Consider the following 26723-nt stretch of genomic DNA (forward strand, 5'->3'; position numbering starts at 1 on the left):
TTATTTGGCACTTTGTTTATTGCACCAGCAGAATGGAAAGATTCCACAGCACGGCTGCAGCCAAGGTTTCCAGACATTGTTTAATCCATACAGCTGCTGGGGTACCATATGGAGAGATGCATTATGGCGTGCTACAGCGTCTTGTACGGTTTGTAGCACCTCCCCGTATAGTCCTGAATCATTAGGAAGAGGATTCTTCTCTGAAGGATCATTGGAGAGATTATAGAGCAGAGGAGGAACATGGTAGATGACTTTTTCCCCACTACAGGAACACAACTTAGAACCATAACATGCTCCAGCCCCTTCTGGGAACTTCGGAGAAATATAGTGAACCTTCCAAACAATGTCACCTGATGATGAGAAAAATAGGTTATTACATCATTAACCACGTCAGTACCGGGCCAATTTCTGGACCAGACGCATTTTAGATTTTTTTGTACAGTGGGGCAAAAAAGTATTTAGTCAGTCACCAATAGTGCAAGTTCCACCACTTAAAAAGATGAGAGGCGTCTGTAATTTACATCATAGGTAGACCTCAACTATGAGAGACAAAATGAGAAAACAAACCCAGAAAATCATATTGTCTGATTTTGTAAGAATTTATTTGTAAATTATGGTGGAAAATAAGTATTTGGTCAGTAACAAAATTTCATCTCAATACTTTGTTATATATCCTTTGTTGGCAATGACAGAGGTCAAACGTTTTCTGTAAGTCTCCACAAGGTTGGCACACACTGTTGTTGGTATGTTGGCCCATTCCTCCATGCAGATCTCCTCTAGAGCAGTGATGTTTTGGGGCTGTCGCTTGGCAACACGGACTTTCAACTCCCTCCAAAGGTTTTCGATAGGGTTGAGATCTGGAGACTGGCTAGGCCACTCCAGGACCTTGAAATGCTTCTTACAAAGCCACTCCTTCGTTGCCCTGGCGGTGTGCTTTGGATCATTGTCATGTTGAAAGACCCAGCCACGTTTCATCTTCAATGCCCTTGCTGATGGAAGGAGGTTTGCACTCAAAATCTCACGATACATGGCCCCATTCATTCTTTCATGTACCCGGATCAGTCGTCCTGGCCCCTTTGCAGAGAAACAGACCCAAAGCATGATGTTTCCACCCCCATGCTTTACAGTAGCTATGGTGTTTGATGGATGCAACTCAGTATTCTTTTTCCTCCAAACACGAAAAGTTGTGTTTCTACCAAACAGTTGCAGTTTGGTTTCATCAGACCATAGGACATTCTCCCAATACTCTTCTGGATCATCCAAATGCTCTCTAGCAAACTTCAGACAGGCCCGGACATGTACTGGCTTAAGCAGTGGGACACGTCTGGCACTGCAGGATCTGAGTCCCTGGCTGCGTAGTGTGTTACTGATGGTAGGCTTTGTAACATTGGTCCCAGCTCTCTGCAGTTCATTCACTAGGTCCCCCCGCGTTGTTCTGGGATTTTTGCTCACCGTTCTTGTGATCATTTTGACCCCACGGGGTGAGATTTTGCGTGGAGCCCCAGATCGAGGGAGATTATCAGTGGTCTTGTAGGTCTTCCATTTTCTAATTATTGCTCCCACAGTTGATTTCTTCAATCCAAGCTGGTTGCCTATTGCAGATTCAGTCTTCCCAGCCTGGTGCAGGGCTACAATTTTGTTTCTGGTGTCCTTTGACAGCTCTTTGGTCTTCACCATAGTAGAGTTTGGAGTCTGACTGTTTGAGGGTGTGCACAGGTGTCTTTTTATACTGATAACAAGTTTAAACAGGTGCCATTACTACAGGTAATGAGTGGAGGAAAGAGGAGACTCTTAAAGAAGAAGTTACAGGTCTGTGAGAGCCAGAAATCTTGATTGTTTGTAGGTGACCAAATACTTATTTTCCACCATAATTTGCAAATAAATTCTTACAAAATCAGACAATGTGATTTTCTGAATTTGTTTTCTCATTTTGTCTCTCATAGTTGAGGTCTACCTATGATATAAATTACAGACGCCTCTCATCTTTTTAAGTGGTGGAACTTGCACTATTGGTGACTGACTAAATACTTTTTTGCCCCACTGTATGTGTGAATTTGAGAGCTATAACATTTTTATCATTTGTGTTATTCAACTAATTTCTGCGTCTTTTTTTGGTGACACGTAGGGCTTTATTTTTATGTTGTTTTTAATTTTTGCATGTGTTAAATTTTTTTTATATCCGGGAAAATACAAACAAAATAGAAGGGAAATCGTGCTTGTTTTTCACTTTTTAAAAAACAAAACAAAATTTAATAACAGAAAGTGCAACTAAATTTTTTTTTATAAAATAGTTTTTCCTCTCCATAACAGTAATTTTTATTTGGTATGGTGTCGTCGGGGATGCGGCTGTAACCTTTAATAACGGCGTTTTATTTTATTTATTTTTTAAATTATTTTATTTACTTTTTTTGTTAACTTTTCTATTATTATTTTTTTTTTTACATTGTGTCCCCATAAGGTTGTAATAGACCTGTGGGAACATCTGATCACTTTTTTTTTTTGTAGGGGAGGTTGATTTCCTTTTAACTGAGGCTAGTACATTTAGCCCCAGTTGCAGAAGGAATACAGCGTACTCCCCATTACTATAGGACTAAGAGCTGATCTGGGTACTGTAGGACTCAGCAGCTCTTACAAGACGTTAATCCTGGTGGATCATGTGACCGCTGGGTCAGAGGGGAGCCGCAACATGGTGTCGCCCATTAACGCTGTGTACAGTGCTCATTGAGCGCTATAAACACAGCGATCGTGAAGGCAGGGAAGGTAATAAACCTTCCCTGCCTTCTCTCTGGGAGATCCGGCTGAAGTTACAGCCAGTCCCCAGTTTCAGTAGCTGAACAATTTCGTGTAGCTGCTGAGTTCTCCTTGGACATACTGGTGTGTCCTAGCAGAAATAGACAACCACCTTCTGGACGTAAAAACCCGTTAGGTGGTCCAGAAGTGGTTGAGTCAGGGGTGAACCATTTGTTTCTGCCGCCTGAGGCAGACGTCAGAAAGCCGCCCGAGGCAGACGTCAGAAAGCCGCCCCCCCTTCCCCCCGAGGAGGGGGCGGGGCGAAGGGGCGGGGTCTAGCAGAAGGGGCGGGGTGGAGGGGGCGGGGCCTAGCGGAGCGAGCGCCTTTAGTAGGCAGAGAGCAGGCAGGGAGAGGACCTGCTCTCTGCCTGAGCATGAGGGGCGGCGCTGCTCCAGCGGCCTCCCCAATCCACCGCTCAGTGATGGTGACCCTAAGCCAGTCCAGGACAGCTTGTCCTGGACTGGCTTAGGTCAGCAAAAATGCCACCCTCCCCGGGGCCCTGGCATAGCGCCGCCTGAAGCGGTCGCTTCAGGTCGCCTCATGGGAGGTGTGACGCTGGGTTGAGTCAAAGTTGCTATTATTGGATCTTCACAGTCCACCTCTATACAACAATCTATTGTGTTCATGTGATGGATACAGGTGCGTAGTGTGTCACCAGTTTATCCATGTGCATTTATAGAGTTTGGTTGAAAAAGGACATAAATCCATTGAGTTTAACCAAGGACTAAGATTAAGACTAGGCCTCACAACAACTTTGGCCTCAACTCCCTTTACATGACCAAGGATCACTGGGTCACTCTGCAGTTCCTTCACAAAACTTAGTAACAGCAACTTCTAGACACAAAAAGATTAAATTGGTGTTCGATCTTTTTGTGACCTGTTTCAGTTGTGGCTCCTTAAGGGTTGCAATGTGATTCCATTCATTAACAGCAGTGCTTAAATTTGGAAGAAATTTTTTATGGGGAACTCTAGAATGATTAACTCCCTGACTGCCAACCCTTCCACCCCTTCCCACACATACCCCGACCCTGACCAACCCACTCCCCATCCCCCCACACTATTATTCTCCATAGTAGCCCCTGCACTCACTATCATGCCCCATAGTGGCCCCCACACACTATATTATGCCTTATAGTGGCCCCTGCACACACCATTATACCCCATTGTGGACCACCCATGTACATGTACAATCTTTTCAGACCCCAGAGTATAATAATCAGAGACCCAGAGGAGGATACTAACATAAAAAACAATGTTACTTACCTCTCCTTGGCTCTGGCACACTCTCGGCTGATATCGGCCATCTTCAATGATGGAAGAGACGTCACTTGAGCTGGGCTTGCGTCGCAACACATAAGGAAGCAAACCCTGGCCTACGTGACGTTTGGGATATCACCAAGTAGGCCTGAATCCTTCCAGAGCCAGGAGAGGTAAGTAACAGTTTTTTTTTATGTTCTGCATTCTGCTTCAGACACATTTGATTATTGAGGCTTTGATCTCTTTATACCGTAACTGAGTTGTGGTCCAATTTAAGCGGTGGCTAACATTGTAGGAGTCATAGGACGCCCCATTAGTCTTTGATCATGTGACAGGTTAAGGGCCAAACTGCCATTTTGCCCTAGCTTATTACTTTTGAGTTTAGTAACAGGGACAGTCTGTGCTTCTTTACTTCAGTACATACTTTTGAGTTCCTAAAAAAAAAAAATTCTAATGGAGCTCTGGTAGAGAAGCACTATAAATATTCAATCCTGTAAAATGGTCCATTATTGTTGACAGACCACTCACCCCAATGCTTCCCCGCAAGTAGTGACTACTTGTAGTAGTGATGTGGCACAGTATGTACCTCTGGCACATTGGGGCTCAGCAGGTGGGCGCTACTATGGCAGAAATAAGCAATGGGTACTTTATTCATCCTTTGCACATGCAGTAGAACACTTTTTACAAAGTTATTATATTTATACTTACTATTGGGCTGTTGCCATCGAACCGCATGCAAGTGTTCACTACAGTAGTGAAACATAAATTCATGATCAGATTGAGCTACATGACCTTGCAGAAGTGGCATCAGATCTTTGCCATCAATTATTCTGAAATAGAAAATTATATGTTATGTCCTGTAATAAAAAGTTGCAGTAAATACAGCAATGTACTACAGTCCTATGAAAAAGTTTGGGCACCCCTATTAATCTTAATCATTTTTAGTCCTAAATATTTTGGTGTTTGCAGCAGCCATTTCAGTTTGATATATCTAATAACTGATGGACACAGTAATATTTCAGGATTGAAATGAGGTTTATTGTACTAACAGAAAATGTGCAATATGCATTAAACCAAAATTTGACCGGTGCAAAAGTATGGGCACCTCAACAGAAAAGTGACATTAATATTTAGTAGATCCTCCTTTTGCCTCTAGTCGCTTCCTGTAGCTTTTAATCAGTTCCTGGATCCTGGATGAAGGTATTTTGGACCATTCCTCTTTACAAAACAATTCAAGTTCAGTTAAGTTTGATGGTCGACGAGCATGGACAGCCCGCTTCAAATCATCCCACAGATGTTCAATGATATTCAGGTCTGGGGACTGGGATGGCCATTCCAGAACATTGTAATTGTTCCTCTGCATGAATGCCTGACTCGATTTGGAGCAGTGTTTTGTATCATTGTCTTGCTGAAATATCCATCCCCGGTGTAACTTCAACTTTGTCACTGATTCTTGAACATTATTCTCAAGAATCTGCTGATACTGAGTGGAATCCATGCGACCCTCAACTTTAACAAGATTCCCGGTCCCGGCATTGGCCGCACAGCCCCAAAGCATGATGGAACCTCCACCAAATTTTACAGTGGGTAGCAAGTGTTTTTTTTTGGAATGCTGTTTTTTTTTGGACGCCATGCATAACGCCTTTTTGTATGACCAAACAACTCAATCTTTGTTTCATCAGTCCACAGGACCTTCTTCCAAAATGAAGCTGGCTTGTCCAAATGTGCTTTTGCATACCTCAGGCGACTCTGTTTGTGGCGTGCTTGCGGAAACGGCTTCTTTCTCATCACTCTCCCATACAGCTTCTCCTTGTGCAAAGTGCGCTGTATTGTTGACCGATGCACAGTGACACCATCTGCAGCAAGATGATGCTGCAGCTCTTTGGAGGTGGTCTGTGGATTGTCTTTGACTGTTCTCACCATTCGTCTTCTCTGCCTTTCTGATATTTTTCTTGGCCTGCCACTTCTGGGCTTAACAAGAACTGTCCCTGTGGTCTTCCATTTCCTTACTATGTTCCTCACAGTGGAAACTGACAGGTTAAATCTCTGAGACAACTTTTTGTATCCTTCCCCTGAACAACTATGTTGAACAATCTTTGTTTTCAGATCATTTGAAAGCGGGCTGTCCATGCTCGGCGACCATCAAACTTAACTGAACTTGAATTGTTTTGTAAAGAGGAATGGTCCAAAATACCTTCATCCAGGATCCAGGAACTGATTAACAGCTACAGGAAGCGACTAGAGGCAAAAGGAGGATCTACTAAATATTAATGTCACTTTTCTGTTGAGGTGCCCATACTTTTGCATACCCATACTTTTAGGTGCCCATTAATTTTGGTTTAATGCATATTGCACGTTTTCTGTTAGTACAATAAACCTCATTTCAATCCTGAAATATTACTGTGTCCATCAGTTATTAGATATATCAAACTGAAATGGCTGCTGCAAACACCAAAATATTTAGAACTAAAAATGATTAAGATTAATAGGGGTGCCCAAACTTTTTCATAGGACTATATGTATAAGCCTGATCATTAGCAATGGTCTGAGAAACTCAAGTCCAAAGTCCAGAGACAGGGAATGTACAGTGGATAGATTATTGCAGTAGTTCTTAAAAATTCTCAATGACATAGTAACCGAAAAGGAATTAAAATTAAAAAATCTAACTGGGCAATGTTTTTTCCATTGGCCTACGCTTATGATAACTATACCTATCTGATGAGTGGAGGGCTGACAGCTGGCCCACATGCGGATGAGCTGTTCAGAGCTGCATCCAATCCCCTATACAGTACATGAAACCGGAAGCAGATGACTCCATACACTGTATAAGGGCTGGTTGGCATAACTGCATTTCAGGTCCCATCGACATCAATGAGATGCAGTACACAATCTGTCATGTGAATGATGGTGAAGTCTGTATTTTCTGCCTTATTTAAATCTCTTATTTTTGTGTTATCTTATTACACTTCAATAATACTGCAAAGTTTAATTGTGTGCAAAAATAATTTTATTATTATGTCTGTTTGCTGTTATTCATTCTCCTTACCTCTAGTGGATGAAATTCTGATCAGAGTCATGTGATATACAGTCCATGGTCATGTGATGAACAGCTCGTTATAGTCACAGCACAGTAATTAGACATCTGCTTGGTAATGAGCTGTGCACCTGTGTCCTCATCACATGACCACCGACTGTACATCACATGACCCTGGTCAGAATTTTGTCCACTAAAAGCAACAGAATGAATGACAGCAAGCAGAGATGTACAAAGCTTAGGAAATGATACAGAAAGTATATTGGAACACACTCTATCTATTATACAAACAATAACCTTTGTCTCTCAATATTGATCCAAAAATGGCCAACCCCTTTAAGTTTTACAAAGGCTTACATGTTTACTTGTTCATTGTCCTTTGACGTTTCATGGTCCTGTTATAAAACCAGGATATTCAATGTACAAGTATCAGACACCCATTGATCAAATTCTGATGACCTGTTCTGTAGATAGCTCATCAGTATGTGTTCCATATCCTGTACGTTTCTACCTCTGTCATCCAAATTCAGCAAAGTCTTTATTCCAGTCACTAAAGAGCGTCTAGTGTTTTTTTTGGGGGTTTTTTTTTGGGGGGGTCAGACTATACATCACAGCGTGAAGCTTTCAGTACCATATAAGAGAATCTGTTAGGGCATACATCACATTACTCAGACCATGGATCGAAGTAGCACCATTTCTGAAAAAATCAAATTTTTTATAATCCTGGACAAATACTTTTACAAATCAAAGTAAAATTTTAGATAAGAGTCACTAGATTTTATTTCAATACCTGTCTTGTGGTGTCTTGCCTCCCCCAAGTTTCGTTACTGTTGGGTATATATCCATGAGGCTTGTTGGTTTATCAATAACAGTATTTGCAGGAAGAACCCCTGGCCAACGTACGATTCCTGGTACCCGTATGCCACCTTCTAGTCCTCCCATACCTTTACCACCTATAGTGGGTACAGACCAGAGCACAAGGTACGCAAAGTTAGATAGCAATTGGATGAATGCTACTTAGGCATAAAACTCTTCTAGTAATGACAAGTAATGTACAGTACACAACAGAGTTGCCCATCCTTTTTGTATGAAGAACGGCCCCGATAAATTAGGTAAAAAATACCCCCTTCCCATTATGGCATCAGGTCTACCCAGGAGAAACAAAAGTTCCTCTGGAAGGGTGTAATCCTGAATTGGTCTTGCCACCCAGTAGCCTCATATCTTCACCATGGGTTTTGTTTATAGTATGATATGTGAAAGGGATCAACCAATATCGTCCTGCAACCCTAGGAGGGACTTGTGGTCATACATCCTTGTCCATATTAGGCTGGTTTCCCATGAAAAATAGTGTTCATTTTGTTTAAGACTAAGACCCCATGTAGCATGCTGGAGCCATAAAGCAATGTGGGAAAAACCGTAGCGGAAACACATCACAGTTTTTCCTACAGTGCTTTTCATAGAAAGTCCGCACAGTTTTCCTCTGTGGACTTTTTGCTTCAATTATATCTAGACGCGACAGTTTTTAAAATTGCAGCATGTCCACTTCGGATATTTTTCTTCAATATGTGGATGGGATTAGCCAGAATCCCATCCACTTTACAGGTACTGTAAAATTACAGCAACATTGCAACGTTTACGCTACGTGGGCCCTGACCTAAAAGGGGTTTCCAGCCCTAAGGTTTTTAGGGTTTTTTGTTTTTATTCCCAGCAGATTCTAATGCCATGTTTACCAGTAATTGGATCAGATTTTCATAGTACCATTACAAGACCATGTACTCATTCAGTCCACAGATTTATTTTTACTGAGCCACATCCAGAAAGCTGGATTATCAGAACCTCCCACTCCTGTATCTAAAACTTCTACTGAGTTGCACCGCTTCTCTGGAATTATTTACTTGGGACAATCAGATTAATTCACAATTTCTACAGTTTGAAGCGCAAACAAAATAGCTTCCCCACTTACACCTGATCCCATTGATAGAAAACACATGACTACTTTCACCTCCAAATAATCTGGCAATCCTAAGGCTGAGTTCACATGGGGTATTTTGGTCAGGATTTTGAGGCCGTATTGGCCTCAAAATCCTGACCAAAAAGACAGTCAGGTCAGCTGTCTGTTCCGGCTCCCGGAAAAAAGAACAGACATGCTAATTCTTCAGGTGGAGTTGCCTTGCGATTTGGCCTGAAGACACTCTCTCCTCCCGACTAGGCTCATTCATTGGGCCTAATCCGGAGTGGAGTGCGCGACTGGATCCCAGTGCAGTGCACCGGCATTTAGTTGCGGCTACCCGTTTTTTGGGCTGGAACCTGAAGCGGCCTCCGCTTCAGGTTCCGGACCAAAAAACTCCGTGTGAACCCGGCCTAAAGGTTCACTTACATTTGCCATTCACAAATATGTAATGTTTGATAATTTTCTTCTATAAATAAATGACCACGATCTAATCTTTTTGACTTGTTTTTTCCCATGATGTAATTTTAGGTCAAATTTATGCAGGAATCTAGTAAATTCTAAATTTTCAGAGTTTTTTTTATGAATGTTAAAAATTAACTCAAATACTGAGAAAACACAATATTCAATGTATTATGCCATAATAAACTATTAGCTTTCTCACCTCTGTAAATTCCATTGCTGCCCTTAAGATGAGGACTTCCATCCATTCCTTCTAAGTATCCACCATGGTCAGATGTAAAGTAAGTGAATGTGTTGTTTATTAACCCTTCTTGATCAATAGACTCAAGAATTTGCCCTGTCAGATAAAAAAAGATAGAAATAAAAATGCTGCACATACATATAGAAATTAATGCTACATCGCTCATCTGCTCCTGACTAGAGATGAGCGAACACCATTCGATCGAATAGTTATTCGATCGAATATCAGGCCGTTCGAGGTATTCGATTACAATCGAATACCACGAGGCAAACTCACTAAAAATTCATATCCCCTCTCACCTTCTCTGGCACTATTTCTGCACCAAGAACTGCGCAGGGGAGGTGGGACAGGAACTACGACAACGGAGGCATCGAAAAAAAAAATCGGAAAAAGTAATTGGCGCAAAATAACGCGGCGTATACGATCCTAACTCCCATTGAAATGAATGGGAGCTTTTACGGCTCGCAAACTCTCATACGCCGTATATGTGCCAGATCATGCTGCACGTTACATCGTGTGAAGGCACCCTTAGATGAATGGTGGATTTAATATTCGATTAATTTGGGACTGTGAACTATATGAATGTGAGACAGGAACAGATCTACAGGCAGGGTTAGCTAGGGATTACCTTTATTTAGGTGGGGCTCTATCTATTCGGGATCCCTGTCGGCTTGCGATATGCACGAGCTGACTTTTTCTTATAGGAATGCATTGACCAGCGTTGATTGGCCAGTGTACAGCATTCGGCTAATCAACGCTGGTTCTGCCGGAGGAAGTGGAGTCTAAGATCTGTCCACAGCAGTTTCCATTGTGGTCCGATCTCAGATGTAGCAGTGCTGACACAGCGCAGAGCTCAGCACACACAGAGATGCAGCAGAGCTGAGTGTGCAGCATGGTTCAAAGCACACTCAGCACTGCTACATAAGAGATGAGTGTGCAGCAGGTTCAGCTGCATCGGACTGCTGCATCGGACTGCTACATCGGCCACTGCTACACTGCTACATCGGCCAGCACTGCTACATCGGGCCATGTGCTCAGCTTGGCTACTTCGGCGATGCAGCCGAGCAGAGCGCACGGCCAGCACAGATCGGGAAAGCCGACAGTGTGCTGAATTTGGCTTTCCAGTAGTATATAGAAATGCCAGTGCCTAAACCCATGAAAGGTCCTCTTTAATTCAGAAAGTGGATACACTAAAGTTTTATTCAACGACCACCAAAATATAATAATAATGTGTACATGGAACTTGCCAATCATCCAGTCCATTTCCTCTATGTTGTCCCCATACAGATCATGTTTGCTTCTCCCTCTGAAGTTCTTAGTAGTATAGAGAGGGGTGTGGATATGAAGGAAAGATACAAAAAGAAGAAAAGGTCCGTCTTTATTTCTGAAATATGATTGAAGAATGTATTAGGTATTAGGTATGGAAAACAATACACAGTACTGTATGACATCCATAAAACTTACAGGGATACACTTTACTGAAAATTTATAACAATTGTATTGATTAGAATTCTATCAATATTAGGAAGAGACATATGAAATAAAGTTAACATTATCTTTAATGTATTTGCACAGTGTTTGCCCACATTTACCATGAAATTTTGATAGGATTGGACTTGAAAGTGGTTTTCCCCATGAACAAAACTATATATAAAAAGGGAGTCTGTCAGCGGGGAAATTATCAAACTAATGACAGAACCTTACAGGGGACCTTCTACACTTTCCAAAGATTTCTTTATTTCCTCATTGCAGCTCCATTTTCATGGAAATTATCATTTTATTTGCAAGCAAATTATCTGTCAAATGGGCTTTAGGGACATTTCTTTTCCCACAAGGACTTTGTTCTCCACTTGAGATAACCACCAGTTAGGGCCAAGTATCTGAAGCTCAAGCTCCTAAAACCTTTTTAAGCCAATTTGCAAGAATAAAAACATGATTTTCATGAAATTGGAGCTGCAATATAAAATAAGGCTTGGTTCACATCTGCGCAAGGGTCACAGTCATTCAGGTCCACCAGGGACCAAAACAATGGAGAGCCGGAGAGCTAAAACAGAGGTTAACCATGGAAACCAGAGGAGTGTTAAGTCTTCCGTGCAGGACTTTTCTTTCCACTGATTTTCTGTGCCGGAGTTTTAGAAATTATTTCTATGCATCTTAGTGGTGACAATCTGTTGCAACAAAATTTGCTCCTTTGTTCAGATATTTTTGTTTGAGCTAAATTATGGAAAAGGATACAGACTTTGCTCATCATTTTCCTACTGTGAGCTATGGGAAAAGTAATACAATTTTCTATCACCTTTAGTGTAAGATACCCGCTGTCCATAATACCTCACACAGAACTAGGTGCAAACACATATCTTTAACTTTTCCCTTTACAATAGACCAATTGTTCAACTCCTGTCTTGACTACACCTATGATCAGAGTGAGCGCAGTGCTAGCAAGTTACTGTTCCACATCTTGGCATAGTAAGTTTTTTGGTTACATTACAACACGTGTTACAATGTACTCGCACTATATTCTATGATGGGTTATATGGAGCAGGAGGTACGTTTGCTGCTCGAGGGCTGCTTGGAGTAGACAATATCTAGTGAGGCCAGGTGAGCTAAGAGAGCAGTGTGAAGAACTTGGAGAGAAGAGGATAATTTTGCCTAGATGCCAACTGGTTCAGTAAACTGGCACACCTCAGCAAACACCTGTTGAGGAAGAGCCTAGGTGGTGAATACCCTGCAACAGTGGACGCACATTGTTTGTTATCCCCTTCACTGTTCAAACTCATGCTTTGGTTCAGACCTGGCCAATCACAGGCCACTGGCCAGGGTTGTAGAAGACCTGTCTCCACAGCAATCCTTGGCCCAGAGTTCAGTTAGTTCCAGGCTAGACATTGTGCTGAGTGCAGAGTGTTCCTGCACCCCAGCAACTGGGCTCTGGACCAACGGTCTGGCCATTACAACCTCAAATAGGATCACTTTCTGCCCCAGGCTCATCCAGAGACAGCCCTGTGTCAAGGGAACAGTTTGTCTGGACTTTTACCAGCGGTTCCAGGAGGAACAACAGAAGACTCTGACAGAAGGAACCTATTCAAGCCTAGTATCCAGGTACCCTGATACCTGTCAAGCCTCTCTGTTCCATTACTAGCTCCAACATCCTTGGTTGGGAGTGGCATGAGAGGAGGAGTAGGTGTGGATTTATTTGTGGAGCCTGTAACATCTCTGGGCAGCCTCCTAAAGCCAAGACAGGGGAATTGGGGGAATTGGACAGTCCACTTCTACTAGCTGCTGTTGTGCTAGTTTCAGCCAAGTTAATAAACTGTTAGCTGTGTTCACTGTAACCTGGACTCCTGAGTTATGCCTGCATTACCATCAGGACCCTTCCGAACACCATCACACTGGCTCAGAGAGGAGAGGTCCCCTCCCCAACTGGAAGTACCCCGGGGAACTACTACTAACACAACCATTCAGTAGAGCTGCAGGACCACCCTCGACTGTGTCCGGCTCTGGAGTGGGATTGGGGTGCATGTGGCGTGTACGTGGCCTAGCATGTGGCACAGCATCCGCCACTACAATTTCCATCCTCCGGTCTCCTCCACTGGATTGTGACATAGGTAACCAATCCAAACACCAACCTATTCATCTACGCAGTCTTGTTCTAAAGATTGAGTTGTGGAAGAATGTTTCATTCAAAATGATAGAGAACTGTAGTGTCTTGGTTATCTCACCTTAAATTCTGGATCCCCAAAGTGTACTGTATAATGTGTAAATGGAAAAGTTCCTTTTTTTTAGTAAACTTGCAGCCATTTCTTACTTTTTGGTTACATGACCTGGTGTGAATTGCTCGGTAAATGTGAGACATTTACCCTGAATAAATGCTCATAAAAATATTCAACGTGTTACCAGTATTTAAATATTATCCATTTTATTTGTCGCTAAAGTGCAATGTATATCAATGTAAGTTTTACCTGTTAATAAATGCCTTGGCCTCCTTGACTACTTGACCAGCTTTTGTTTCCAGGTCCATCGGCTGTTCAACTATTTCAAAGTCTCTCATAATTATGCAGTTCCAATATGGTAGAAATGCAAAGGCTAAGTACCAATACATGAAGTACAATGTGCCACATAGGGCGCCAACCACAATAAGTGTCCAGGGAATGTTGATGAATTTCCACATCTTGCCCACTAGCAGTGTAAGCACTGTGATGAGGAAGACCTGCGCATGATACCATATCGCCATTTTAAGGCCTCTAGGAATCTCACTTTCCCTTGTTATCTCGCAGTCATTGAGTAAGGTGAAAGGCATGCCATAGAAATAATCAAAGCCATGGTTTAATGGATGGTGGCAGAAATCATCCCTAGTGTTACAGCTTACTCCAAGATGCCATTTACCTGTTAAACAAAATCACACCAAAAATGTGTGACAATGTTAGAATTATCATTATTATTATTATTATTATTATTTAGAATAATCACAATGTATTAGAATTATTAATATATTACATATGTAAAATCCAAAATAACTAAGGCCCGGTTGACATCTGCATTTGGGATTCCATTCGGGGGACCCTCCGAACGGAAACCTATATGCATTAAAAAGTGGTGAAACTACATGGACCCCATAGATTATAATGGGGTCCATGTGGTTTCCTCATCATGAATCATGTGGAGAGAAAAGTACTGCAAACATCAGATTTTTTTCCCGCTACTGGGAGACATTAAATAGATTGGTCTCTTTTGCATCTATGAGGACATTACTAGACAAAAAAATAAAAAGTTAATGCTCACCAATGATTCCTGTAGAATAACCTTGGTCCTTCAAGATTTTAGCAAATGTTGTTTCATTTGCGGGAAGTCCTCCAGACACACCAGTCCACAGTAACACCTTTTTAGAACCATTCTCATGGCCGGACATACCTAATTAAAAAAGAGCAAGTGTCAGACATTCGTAGCTATGGTTTTCATTAATATATGCAAAAATATTACCAGAATGTTAATGGTATAGCGAATGGCCTATGAACCTAATATTTACCTAAGGTTTAATAGGTTTTGCATTCTGATGGAATATTTTTAGTAGGCTATGAATACTTTGTCAGCTTTTTCTTTTCGTGTACTGCATGTACTGTATGTTTAAATATCACTTTAGATTGGGAGGCAATGAGCAGCATGGTGGCTCAGTGGTTAGCACTGTTGTCTTGCAGCACTGGGCTCCTGGGTTTGTAATCCAACCAAGGACATCTGCATGGATGTGGGTTTCCTCCGGGTACCATGGATTCCTCCCACAGGCCAAAAATATAATAAGTAAATTGTCTTCCTGTAAAACGCCTGACCCTTGCAAGTGTTGGGGGAAGAATATCTGTATGGCAGCCATTAATTCCCCTACCCGACAACGCTCCCTGCTCTTTGAGTCCATGTGAGAAAAGCACTTTACAAATGTCTGTCATTAGATCTCAGCAAAATCTACAAAAATTAACATGAGGTTCTTAGTATATACTGTATATTGATCGAGGTGCATGAGCCCACTAGTGACTTCACGCCGACCTTTATATTGTGGTACCCTACGGTACTGGGTGCAGCTGTTTTGTGTCTGTGGTCTTCTCAGTAAAATATGCCAAAGAACATCCCCATCTCTTTTGTAAACAAGCCTCTGGTAAATGGCCACTTCTTGTGGGTCTGTTTGTATGGTAGAACAAAAACTCAAGTGTAGGTGTGAACCAGTGGTGTAACTAGGAGTGGTGGGGCCTCGTGGCGAACTTTTGACATGTCCCCCCCCCCCCGACACTGAAGACCGCGACAGCCCGATCCCTCCCCCTCATTCCTGCGCGCTCTATTATGCTCCATAGTGCCCCCTGCACACAGTATTAAGCCCTATAGTGGCCCCTGCACACGGTATTATGCCCCATAGTGGCCCCTGTACACAGTATTATGCCCCATAGTGGCCCCTGCACACTTTATTATGCCCCATAGTAGCCCCTGCACACAGTATTATGCCCCATAGCGGCCCCTGCACACACTATTATGTCCCATAGTGGCCCCTGCACACACTATTATGTCCCATAGTGGCCCCTGCACACAGTATTATGCCTCATAGTCACCCCTGTACACAGTATTATGCCCCATAGTGACCCCTGCACACAGTATTATGCCCCATAGTGGCCCCTGCACACATTATTATGCCCCATTGTGGCCCCTGCACACAGTATTATGCCCCATTGCGACACCTGCACACAGTACTGTATTATGCCCCATTGTGGCCACTGCACATAGTATTATGCCCCATAGCGACCCCTTCCCCCAGTACTGTATTATGCCCCATAATGGCCCCTGCATATACTACCGGTATTATGCCCAGGGGTGAACCTGCCCTTTTCGCTGCCCAAGGCGAACGACAGAAAGGAGCGGGGCGGAGCGAAAGGGGTGGGGCGAAGCGGCATTCCCAGGCAGAGAGCAGGCACGGAGAAGACCTGCTCTCTGCCTGAGCGTGAGAGGAGGTTGCTGGAGCAGCGCTGCTCCAGCGGCTTACCCAATCCACCGCTCGGTGCTAAGCCAGTCCAGGACAGCTTGTCCTGGACTGGCTTAGGTAAGCAAAAATGCCGCCCTCCCTGGGGCCCTGGCATAGCGCCGCCTGAAGCGGTCACTTCAGGTCGCGTCATGGGAGGTGCGGCGCTGATTATGCCCCATAATGGCCACTGCATATACTATTATGCCCCATAATAATCACCCATGAACAATTATTATACTCTGGGGTCTTTTCAGACCCCAGAGTATAATAATCGGAGACCGAGGAGGGGATACAAACATAAAAAACACTGTCACTTACCTATCCCCGGCTCCGCTGCAGTCCTCGGCGGTGTCGGCCATCTTCAATGACGTCAGGATGTCACATGACCCGGGACAGTGGGCGGTTCGTGCACTGGTGGACGTCATCTTGCGGTCACGCCTTCCTCTTCTTTCTTCTTCCACCGACGTCCTCCTGGGCTCTTCTTCCACGCCTTGATCTTCTTTTCTTCTGGCGGGTTGTGTTCATATCCCGCGCGTGCGCAATGAAAGAATACATATGTAAAAATCAGACTCCCATTGACTTTAATTACATTTTTTACACGTGTAAAAAATGCGCCAAAAAATGTGCCAAAAAACACGTGTAAAAAATGTCATTGAAGTCAATGGGCGTTTGATTCTTACATGTGTATTCTTTACACGTGTTTTATGCAAAAATGAGCGTGTGTTTACTGCATGTGCACGGGCACTAACTGTGATGGCACATGTCCTTGCGAGATTTACTTGTGGGGCTGTGTGCACACGATTAGTTTCGCCACTAATGGACTACACCTGCATAGGTAACATACTATATACGGATGACTGCTAAACCTCTACCTTGTAGCCTCCTGAAAAAGTGTGGGCAAAACATACGTAGGAGCTCATGGCAGTGGCGTAACTACCATGGTAGCAGTGGTAGCGGCTGCCACAGGGCCCGGGACATTAGGGGCCCGGTGACAGCCGCTACCGCTGCGTTTTATTTTCTTATTTTTTTTTTTTAATAGGCCGTTACGGGCCCTATTTACTTACCGATCCTGGCTGGGCCGGGATCGGTAAGTGACACCGCGGGCCCCAAAATCACTATCATTATACTCACGGGTCTTTGCAGACCCCCGAGTATAATGATCGGAGGCCCGAGAGAGGTAAGAAACATAAAAAACACTGTTACTTACCTCTCCACGATCCTGCCAGGCCTCCTTCCTAGTTGTCTGATGTCTCTGACGTCACATGAACCCGACCTGTGTCCCGGGTCATGTGACGTCCGACGTCATTGAAGAAGGACGGCAGCGGAGCCCGACAGTGTAGGAGCCAGGAGACAGGTAAGAAACAGTAGTTTTTTATGTTTTTATTCCCCCGGGTCTCCGATTATTATACTCTGGGGTCTGAAAAGACCCCAGAGTATAATAATTGTTTATGGGTGTCCACAGTGGAGCATAATAGTGTGTGCAGGGACGACTATGGGACATAATACTGTGTGCAGGGGCCACTATGGGGGATAATACTGTGTGCAGGAGCCACTATGGGGGATAATACTGTGTGTAGGGGCCACTAAGGGACATAATACTGTGTGCAGGGGACACTATGAGACATAATACTGTGTGCAGGGGCCACTATGGGACATAATACTGTGTGCAGGGGCCACTATGGGACATAATAGTGTGTGTAGGGGCCACTGAGGGACATAATACTCTGTGCAGGGGCCACTAAGGGCCACTAAGGGAGAGCGCGCAAGAATGCGGAGGAGGGGGTCGGTCGAGGTCTTCGGTGTCAGTTGGGTGGGGGGCCCATGTCAAAAGTTCGCCACAGGGTCCCGCCATTCCTAGTTACGCCACTGGCTCATGGTATTTATTTTTTCCCCCTTATCTGTTATTTTGCATTTGATTCTTATTGATGGCACGGTTGTATAAAATGCTGATGACACTGCTTTTTGCTATAGGACCTATGTCCATTTTAGCAGGTTTATGGACATGAACAGTTTATAGTTTGGGCTGAACCTACTTCACTCATCTCCATTTATGACTTCACTGTGAGTCTGTCCTCATGTGTCCTTTTGGCCAGGAATGTGCGTCATGAAAAGAACAGAATCTCAAAATAAAAGGAGTTTGTAACATTGCGTCACACAGTGATATGCTATATGAGTCTATATGAGGCCATCCTGTGGTTGTGTTGTGTGTTACAACATGTCAAGGGTATTGCCGGCATGTTGTGATGTATTATATTGTGTATTGTGAAAAATTGGAATCCTTTAACAAGGAATGTTAATGTATTTATACAACACAGTCTATGATAGAAAAATGTCAAAAAAGAAGGGTGAAATTATTGTTCCTTTTCAACCCCCAGATTCCATCCCCCAAATTTTTTTATATATGTATATATATATATATATATATATATATATATATATATATATATATACACACATAATGGTAATTGTATGTCCTTCAAATTATTGCAGAAAGATAGTATAAATCTTGCAAAGAAACAAGATTTAAAAAAAAATAAATAAAAAAAAAAAAAAATTGCTCTTCTATTGCAGCCATTACAGCCAAACTTTGGTCTGTAAGGTTAGTAATAACCTAAGAGTAATAAATAGATTACATTTATTACCTGTTCTGATAGGATATCGGCCAGTCATGAACGCTGCTCTACTTGGGGAACATAAAGGAGCTGCGGATATGTGATGAGTTAGCTTTACACCTTCTCTGGCCAGTCTATCAATGTGGGGAGTTCTGAAATGATACAAGAACTTATTTTCATTCACTTGTGTTAATTTAAAGGGGTTGTCCTATTTTGGACGCACTGGCGCTTCCATTCACAAGTTGGCCTAAGGGGACGTTCCATTCCCCGTCCTCCTAATGCCTGGGGGACTCAGCATTCAGGCCCCTGAGATTGGACAATTATCCCCTGTTCTGTGGATAAGGAATACAAGTCCATAACAGGACAACCCCTTTAACAGTTAAATACATCCTATCTGTATATATCATTTAAGGAAGGGGTTAGTGGACCCAAATACTTTTTATACTGATGACCTCTTTCTATCTGGGGGCCGGAAGCTGCTAGAGGACAGGAGTGTGCAGTACTGCTCCTACTATTGAAGTAACTGGAGCAGCGCCATCCACTACATAGTGTAGTTCTGGTGAACTGCAACGCCACTAATATTACTTGAATAGGAGCAGTGATGCATGCGCTGCCCATCCACTGGCCGCTTATCTGTCTTATCTATATATATAAACTACTCTTACTGTACCTAGTGTCAGAGACGCTGATAGAGTATTGGAAGTGAAGACTTCATAATTACAGTCACAGCTCTCATCTTCTGTGTGGATACTGAATGCTCAGCATTAGGCCCAATATGAACCCATTACTGTTCACTATTCAAAGTATGCTGACTGTTGCAACAACAACTATCCTGTATGTCCTAGACACAAAGGAGACATTGTAAAGGAATTATTACTGTTTATATCATCACATATATGGAGGCAGAGTCAATGAAGCTATGCACATGGTAACAGTGCACTGTCACACATGACTGGGATATTCCCAAGTCCTTCTAACTAAACAAATTATTAACCCCACACCCCTTCTCTGACAAGAGAAGATAGTTACTTATAATAAAATAACTCAGACAGACACAAGATTCAGATGGATTAGAACGGCCACAACAGCCAATTTATTTAGACAAATAATAAACAAGTAAATAAAATAGCTTTACAAATGGGAGGTCTGGCGGAGCCCACCAAAAGGGGAAGCAGTAGGATAAAGGCTCCCAGCCGCAGCGTGCCGACTCGAGAGCAGACAATAAGTCAGAATACTGCTTGGCAAAAACACGCAATATTACTCATTTAATATGCATTTCTCCCATAAAGCATAACTGTAAAGGGGGGGTACCCTACACCTTGGGTCCCCCATATTCTCCCCAAACGACCTTAAAGCGTGCCCTGCCAGACCTTCCAACCGCCATTACTCCGTTGCATGACCCCTTATGCAATGGAGTCCGCCCACACCCATAGGGCTCGCTCAATACCACCCTGCAGCGCTATGGACCATAAGTCATAACCCACATCATTAAGGTGCACCCCATCCTTGGCCTTGTGGCCGCTCTGAGGACTCTCCAGGTCATGATGGCGAACCACCACACCGCCATTACGAGACACAAAAGCGGAGACGGCTCTATTAATCTTCCGCCGAGCTTTGTTTAATTTATCAACAGAACGGGCACCTCGCCAGGCCATCCTGGCCACAATATCAGACCAGACGATAACTAAGTCCGGATACAAGGACTGTAAGCGAAGCACATCAAACTTAATGTTGCGAATGATTTCACGAGAGGTACGCACAGCCATGTCGTTACCCCCCGCGTGAATCACCAGCACATCAGGGGGATGATCCAAGCGGGTATAAAAATGTATGGCAGGGAGCACACTGCTCCAAACCAGACCCCGGACCCCTATCCATCTAACCACAGCCTGATCACGAGGGAAACCCAACTGCCTACCATTGGGCCGGACTGAAGCTCGGACTGCTCCCCAATAAACATAGGAATGCCCTAGGATCCAGACGAGACAGGGGGCAGGACCTGAAAGAAAAAACAAGGATACAAGGAAGAAACAACCAACTCACATAATGAAATAGCAAAACAAACACAATTAAACCAAGTGAGGGCGAACATATGAACGGTACCTGCAGGACCTCCAACGGCCCACGCGCATGATTGCCGTCTCAGGCAGACTGCAACGGGCAGCCTCAGTTGCCGCCCCAATGCGAAATGAATGAGAGCTAAAAAACGCAGCCGGGATACCCAAAACACCCAACACCTTATGAAACACGGCTATAAACTGGAAACGGGACAGAGCCCGACCGGACTCATGTACTAAAAAGGCTCTTCCGCCGGAAGGCTGTACTAACAAAAATTCCCTAACAGCGGCAACCGGGCACGAGGCAGCGCCCCGAACCGGAAACAGGCGGACAGCCACACCCCGACCCTCCTGGTCAACCTTACTACGTCGCAACCAGCACACTACAGAGGTACCAAAAAACTGCACATGCTGCGCCCACAGACCATCATGAGCTAAGCCTGAAGAACTAACCAATTCTCCAACTCGGAAAGCACCATAAAAAGCTAAAGAAAAGGCCACTAGAAACAACCTAGCCTCGTATGCATTCCAGCATACAGACCGTAGCTGACTACAAACGGATTCTAAGAGAGCAAAAGTCACCGGACGTCTGCTGTCAGGGGGAGGAGCCGAGCGACTAAACCCCCTGAGAGCCCTACGCACCAAAAAATGCTGGGTGACATCGGGAAGATCAAATAAATGAAACCAAAAAGACAACGTGGCCAGGCTCCGGCCAGCAACTGACTTAGACATGCCATCAGAAAAACGAGACCCCAACCAAGAAAGTAACAAAGACACCGAGGCACCTGAATGGGCATCCTGGCCCGCCTGATGACAGAAAAGAGACCAGTCCCAGGGGCCACGCGGTGGCTCAGTGGTTAGCACTGCAGCCTTGCAGCACTGGAGTTCTGGTGTTCAAATCCCGCCAAGGGCAAAAAAACATCTGCAAGGAGTTTGTATGTTCTCCCCGTGTTTGCATGGATTTCCATCCCATATTCCAAAAAAGACATACTGATAGGGAAAAATGTACATTGTGAGCTCTATGTGGGGCTCACAATCTACATTTAAAAAAAAAAAAAAAAAAAAAAAAAGAAAAGAGACCAGTCCCGCCAAGACCGGATGTACGCTCTCCACGTGGAGTCACCCAACGATTGTCCTACCAGCATCAAGGCCAACCGAACACCAGGTCCCAGAGGTGCGCCGGGCAGGGGGTCCCTTGAAGATCCGCCTCCGGAGCCAAAGCTTGAAATCGGTCCCACTGAAAGCGAGAAAGGGCGTCAGCGGTGGAATTGAGAACCCCAGGGACATGGCGAGCAGAGAGCCAAACATTATAAGACAAACAAACAAGAACCAAGTGCCTGACCAAACGTACAACAGGCGGCGACGAGGCTGACAAACTGGTAAGCACATCCACCACAGACAGATTATCACACAAAAAACGCACTCTCTTGTTAGCCAACAGAGGACCCCCATACCTCGACAGCAGCCACAATCGGGAACAATTCCAATAATGTCATGTTTCGTGTCCAACCCAAATCTCGCAACTCATGAGGCCACTCACCAGCCATCCACTTGCCCTGAAAATAAGCACCAAAACCACAACCACCTGACGCATCAGTGGACAAAGAAAGATCAGGGCTATCCATCCACGCCTCCTGCCAAACAGACTTGCCGTTAAAACGAGAAAGAAAGGTGGCCCAAACTTGCAAATCCGCCTTATGCTCCACCGTAAGCCGAATGAAATGTGCGGGGCTGCTTACACCCGCAGTGGCCTGAGCTAAACGGCGGCAAAAAATTCTCCCCATAGGGATAATTCTGCAGGCAAAATTCAATTTGCCCAAGACAGATTGCAGTTGGCGCAACCTCACCTTCCGGTACAGCAGCAGCTGCCCAATCTCTTTCTCCAAATCACGCACTTTGTCAACAGGCAAACGACACTCCATAGCTACTGAATCAATTTCGATCCCTAAGAATTTCAAGGTCGTGGTCGGGCCCTCTGTCTTATCCACCGCAAGCGGGATACCAAACGCTGAGCAACCTGCTGCAAAGTCGACAAAAGGACCGAACACACCCGAGACCCAGCCGGGCCAATGCACAAGAAGTCATCAAGGTAATGCAGAATAGTCTGCAAACCTGAATCCTCCTTAACAACCCACTCAACAAAAGTTGCAAAACATTCGAAAAATGCACAAGAAATAGCACAACCCATTGGAAGGCATCTGTCTATGTAATAACTACCATTCCAGCGAAAACCTAACAGATACAAACTATCAGGATGGATAGGAAGTAACCGAAAGGCCGCCTCCACGTCCGCTTTTGCCATAAGGGCACCAGAACCGCAGAGGCGAACCATGTCGACAGCCCGATCAAATGACACATAGGATACAGAACACAAGTCATCATCAATGCCATCGTTAACAGATAGCCCCCGTGGGAACGAGAGGTGGTGTATAAGGCAAAATTTATTTGGTTCCTTTTTCGGCACCACCCCCAACGGAGAAATATGCAAATTAGGTAAAGGGGGGGCCAAAAAAGGACCAGCAATACGGCCTAAGGCCATTTCCTTTGACAATTTGTCAGACACCACCTCAGGCCGCAAGTGGGCTGATTTCAAATTTTGATGACAGGGAGAGGACACCCGTAAAACAGAAGGAATCACAAAACAGTCCCTGAAACTGGACAACAAAAACTGAGCAGCCCGCTGATCTGTATACCTATTTAGGTACGGAAGCATCGGTTCTAGCCGGACCGGTGTCCTCCCTTTTTGCAGTTGATTCACTCTGTTTAGCTCGTTGCTTCTTAAAGCAGTGAGAGGCTGCATGAGCGCCCCCACAGTGGGAGCACTCATGTTTGAAGCGACAGGAGCCGGCGAAGCGGCACTGTCCTTCATTGTACTGCCAGCAACAACTGGGACGGACCACCGTTGAGGATGCCTGTCCCGAAGAGGCAGCCCCAGCACTGGCACGAAAAGGCTGAGGAGGCAGCCGAGCCGCCACCATAAGGCGCATCCATAAGCTGATGTCCTTATGATCCCACCGGATTGACGGCCGGACCGCCCTCCTCTGACGAAATTGCTCGTCATAACGAAGCCAGGCGGTCCCGCCATAAACCTGGTAAGCCTCACTGATTGAATCCTGATAACAAAATAAACCAGTGGAGTGCTGGGGAGACTTTTCACAAATAGTACAAGCCAAAATGCTGAAGGCCTGAAGCCAATTTGAAAAGGTGCGAGGTATCAGACGATACCTGCGCCTTTTCTCCTCCTCCTTCTTAGATTCCGTGAGTTTAACCCTATCTAAGTTAAATTTCTCTAAAGGCAACAATGAAAAAATTTCAACATACTCATCCTTCCATATTTTCTCACGGACCTCCTGTTTCAAATGAACCCCCAAGGGGCCATCAAAACATACATAAATCTTCCCCCGTGCTGCATCATCCAGGCGAACCAGATCAACAGATACCTCCACCTGTGGCGGGGTGCCAGACTCATCTACAGAAACCGGCAAAGATACCGGGGTGGCAAGAGGCGACACAGGTGGAGGAACTGCCCCAGTGTCAACCCAAGCAGCGGCGGGTGAAGTTGAAAGAACCTTAGGAGTCAGACAATCCACTAATAAATGAACACTAGACACAAGATCTGCTACAGCATCAGAGGAATGGGGGACATCGGCTGAGGGGCCTGAGGGGTTCAGGGAGGGGAGGGTCCCTAACCGTGTAGAAGAGTGAACAGAAGGAAGGGAAAGAGGCAACTCACCAGGCTGGCGCCGATAAAGCACCGGGGCAGCCGCTGCGGTAGATCCCTCCGCGACGCCATCTTCATCCCCGGAGCTGTGTACATCAGTAGCTAGGGATAGGGGAGGATCAGCAGGCAGATAGATGTTGACGTCCAGGTCCCCAGCCCTTTGGGTGGATGCAGGGCGGCCGCTGTGGACAGGTCTGGGAGATGGTCCAATGACATCTTCCTCCTGGAGCGAGGCCGGCTGGCAAGGAGCAGAGGCAGTCCTGGCAGGATGCCGTGACCGGGAGGACTGGAGACGATCTACTCGGCTGTGTGAGCCTTCCAAGGGAGCAGAGCGACGGGGAGGCGTTGGGGGAGGAGGATCAAGCCCCCTGGCGCTTGCAGCAGCTGTCCTAGCAGCATCCAGGAGATGTGGCTGCTTCTTCCGATGGCGGCCGCCATCTTGTGCCCTCCGTGAAGTCATCCGATGTGCGCCGGGAGTGGGCGGAGCTATGGGAGTGGGTGGAGCCAAGGCCTGCAGCCGTCCGGAGTAGCGATGAGAAGGACGTCGTCGCTGGGCAGCAGCAGAGGGGGATGCAGGAGCTGGAGAGTCCTGACGGGAGCTTACAAGCCGGCGGCGGCGCTTGGGTGAGGAGGAGGGGCTGAGCCTCTGAGGAGGACGGGAGGTCCAGGCACGGCTCTTACGTGCTGGAGGCCCATCTGCAGACCCGGCAGGCGGAGCAGGCATCGGAGCAGGCTGGGAATCAGCAGGGGGATCTTCTTCCAAGGACGCCAAGGCAGATAGAAAATTGTCCCTAAGCCAGGCTGCCCCATGAATAGCAGCCATCCTGAGGATCGACTCCTGGAGAACAGCATCATCAGAAGGTCCCGACATGGTGAGTACAGAGAAAGCTTCGATCCGGGGATTGTGACAGGGAATGAGAGAAGGGAGAGGGGATATATATACAGTATATCCCACAGAGAGGGTCATGGCCCGGTCACCACCTGTAGACCGGGCCTTGAACTGTAAATAACACTAACTAGGAGTTAACCCCTGCAGTGCTGCAGAGCCAGGCACGTGCAAGACTAGGGAATCTTAGTCATGCCGGGCCTGCGCTCACTTCTTTTAGCTGCGGCCCTCACTGTCCAAGCATATGGGATGCTATGCACATTAGTAAATGTACTGCCAATACACTGAAAGCACAGAAACTTATATACGCACAGAATACATGTATAGAACATACAAGATAGTTGTGGCTACTGATAGAGTCACAATACTGTAGCTGTCTTTGAATGGGGAGTAGTAAAATGTTAATATTAGGGGGCATTCACACTACGTTTACTGAAGCTTATTCTGAACGTAAAACACGTTCAGAATAAGCGGCGTATAAAGCAGTTCCCATTCATTTCTATGAGAGCCGGCATACGAGCGCTCCCCATAGAAATGAATGGGCTGCTTCTTTCACTCCGAGCAGTCCCATTGAAGTGAATGGGATGTGCCGGCGTGTACGGCTCGGCATGAGCAGAGCTTGCCGTATGCGCCGGCACTTCCCATTCACTTTAATGGGACTGCTCGCAGTGAAAGAAGCAGCCCATTCATTTCTATGGGGAGCGCTCGTATGCCGGCTCTCATAGGGAACTGCTTTATACGCCGCTTATTCTGAACGTGTTTTACGTTCAGAATAAGCTTCAGTAAACGTAGTGTGAATGCCCCCTTAGAGGTAATATTGTGTGTTGCACTGACCCAATGCATATATATATTGCATAAAGTGAACTTAGAGACAAGAAGTTCCAACTTCTTTCTGATCCAAGACTAGTGTGAACACACCCCTAGCACTGGACAGGACAGCTAGAAGAAGTATAACAAGTTTAGAGCTCTGTTGGGGGTGGGAGAGATATGAGCAAACAATTGACTTTGCATAAAATGGAGTAGCATATACATATGGTCTTGCATTCTTTCCAATTTGACAGGTACGTTTAAGATGCCTTACCTTATAGTGTTATTCCCAAAACAACCAATTTCTCCAATGCCAAGGTCATCAGCCAAGAACAACAAGATGTTTGGCTTCTGGGCAATGGCTTCATTTACTGGAAATAAGCCAAGGACCAAAAGTAAAAGTGGTAAAATAGCCAT

At 45.0% G+C, this 26723-nt stretch overlaps 1 protein-coding gene across 1 annotated transcript; it reads right to left on the reverse strand.

Annotated features, from left to right (window-relative positions):
* LOC142194471 (arylsulfatase H-like) lies at positions 1–26723 on the reverse strand. The gene is made up of 9 exons (XM_075263618.1): positions 26581–26723; positions 18866–18987; positions 14510–14638; positions 13690–14113; positions 10981–11117; positions 9695–9829; positions 7873–8035; positions 4757–4878; positions 1–350 (listed from the first exon to the last, which is right to left on the reverse strand). The coding sequence occupies exons 1-9, from the start codon at positions 26721–26723 to the stop codon at positions 1–3; spliced, it is 1725 nt and encodes a 574-aa protein (XP_075119719.1).

The sequence above is a fragment of the Leptodactylus fuscus genome, chromosome 2, assembly GCF_031893055.1.
Source record: "Leptodactylus fuscus isolate aLepFus1 chromosome 2, aLepFus1.hap2, whole genome shotgun sequence".
NCBI lineage: Eukaryota > Metazoa > Chordata > Amphibia > Anura > Leptodactylidae > Leptodactylus > Leptodactylus fuscus.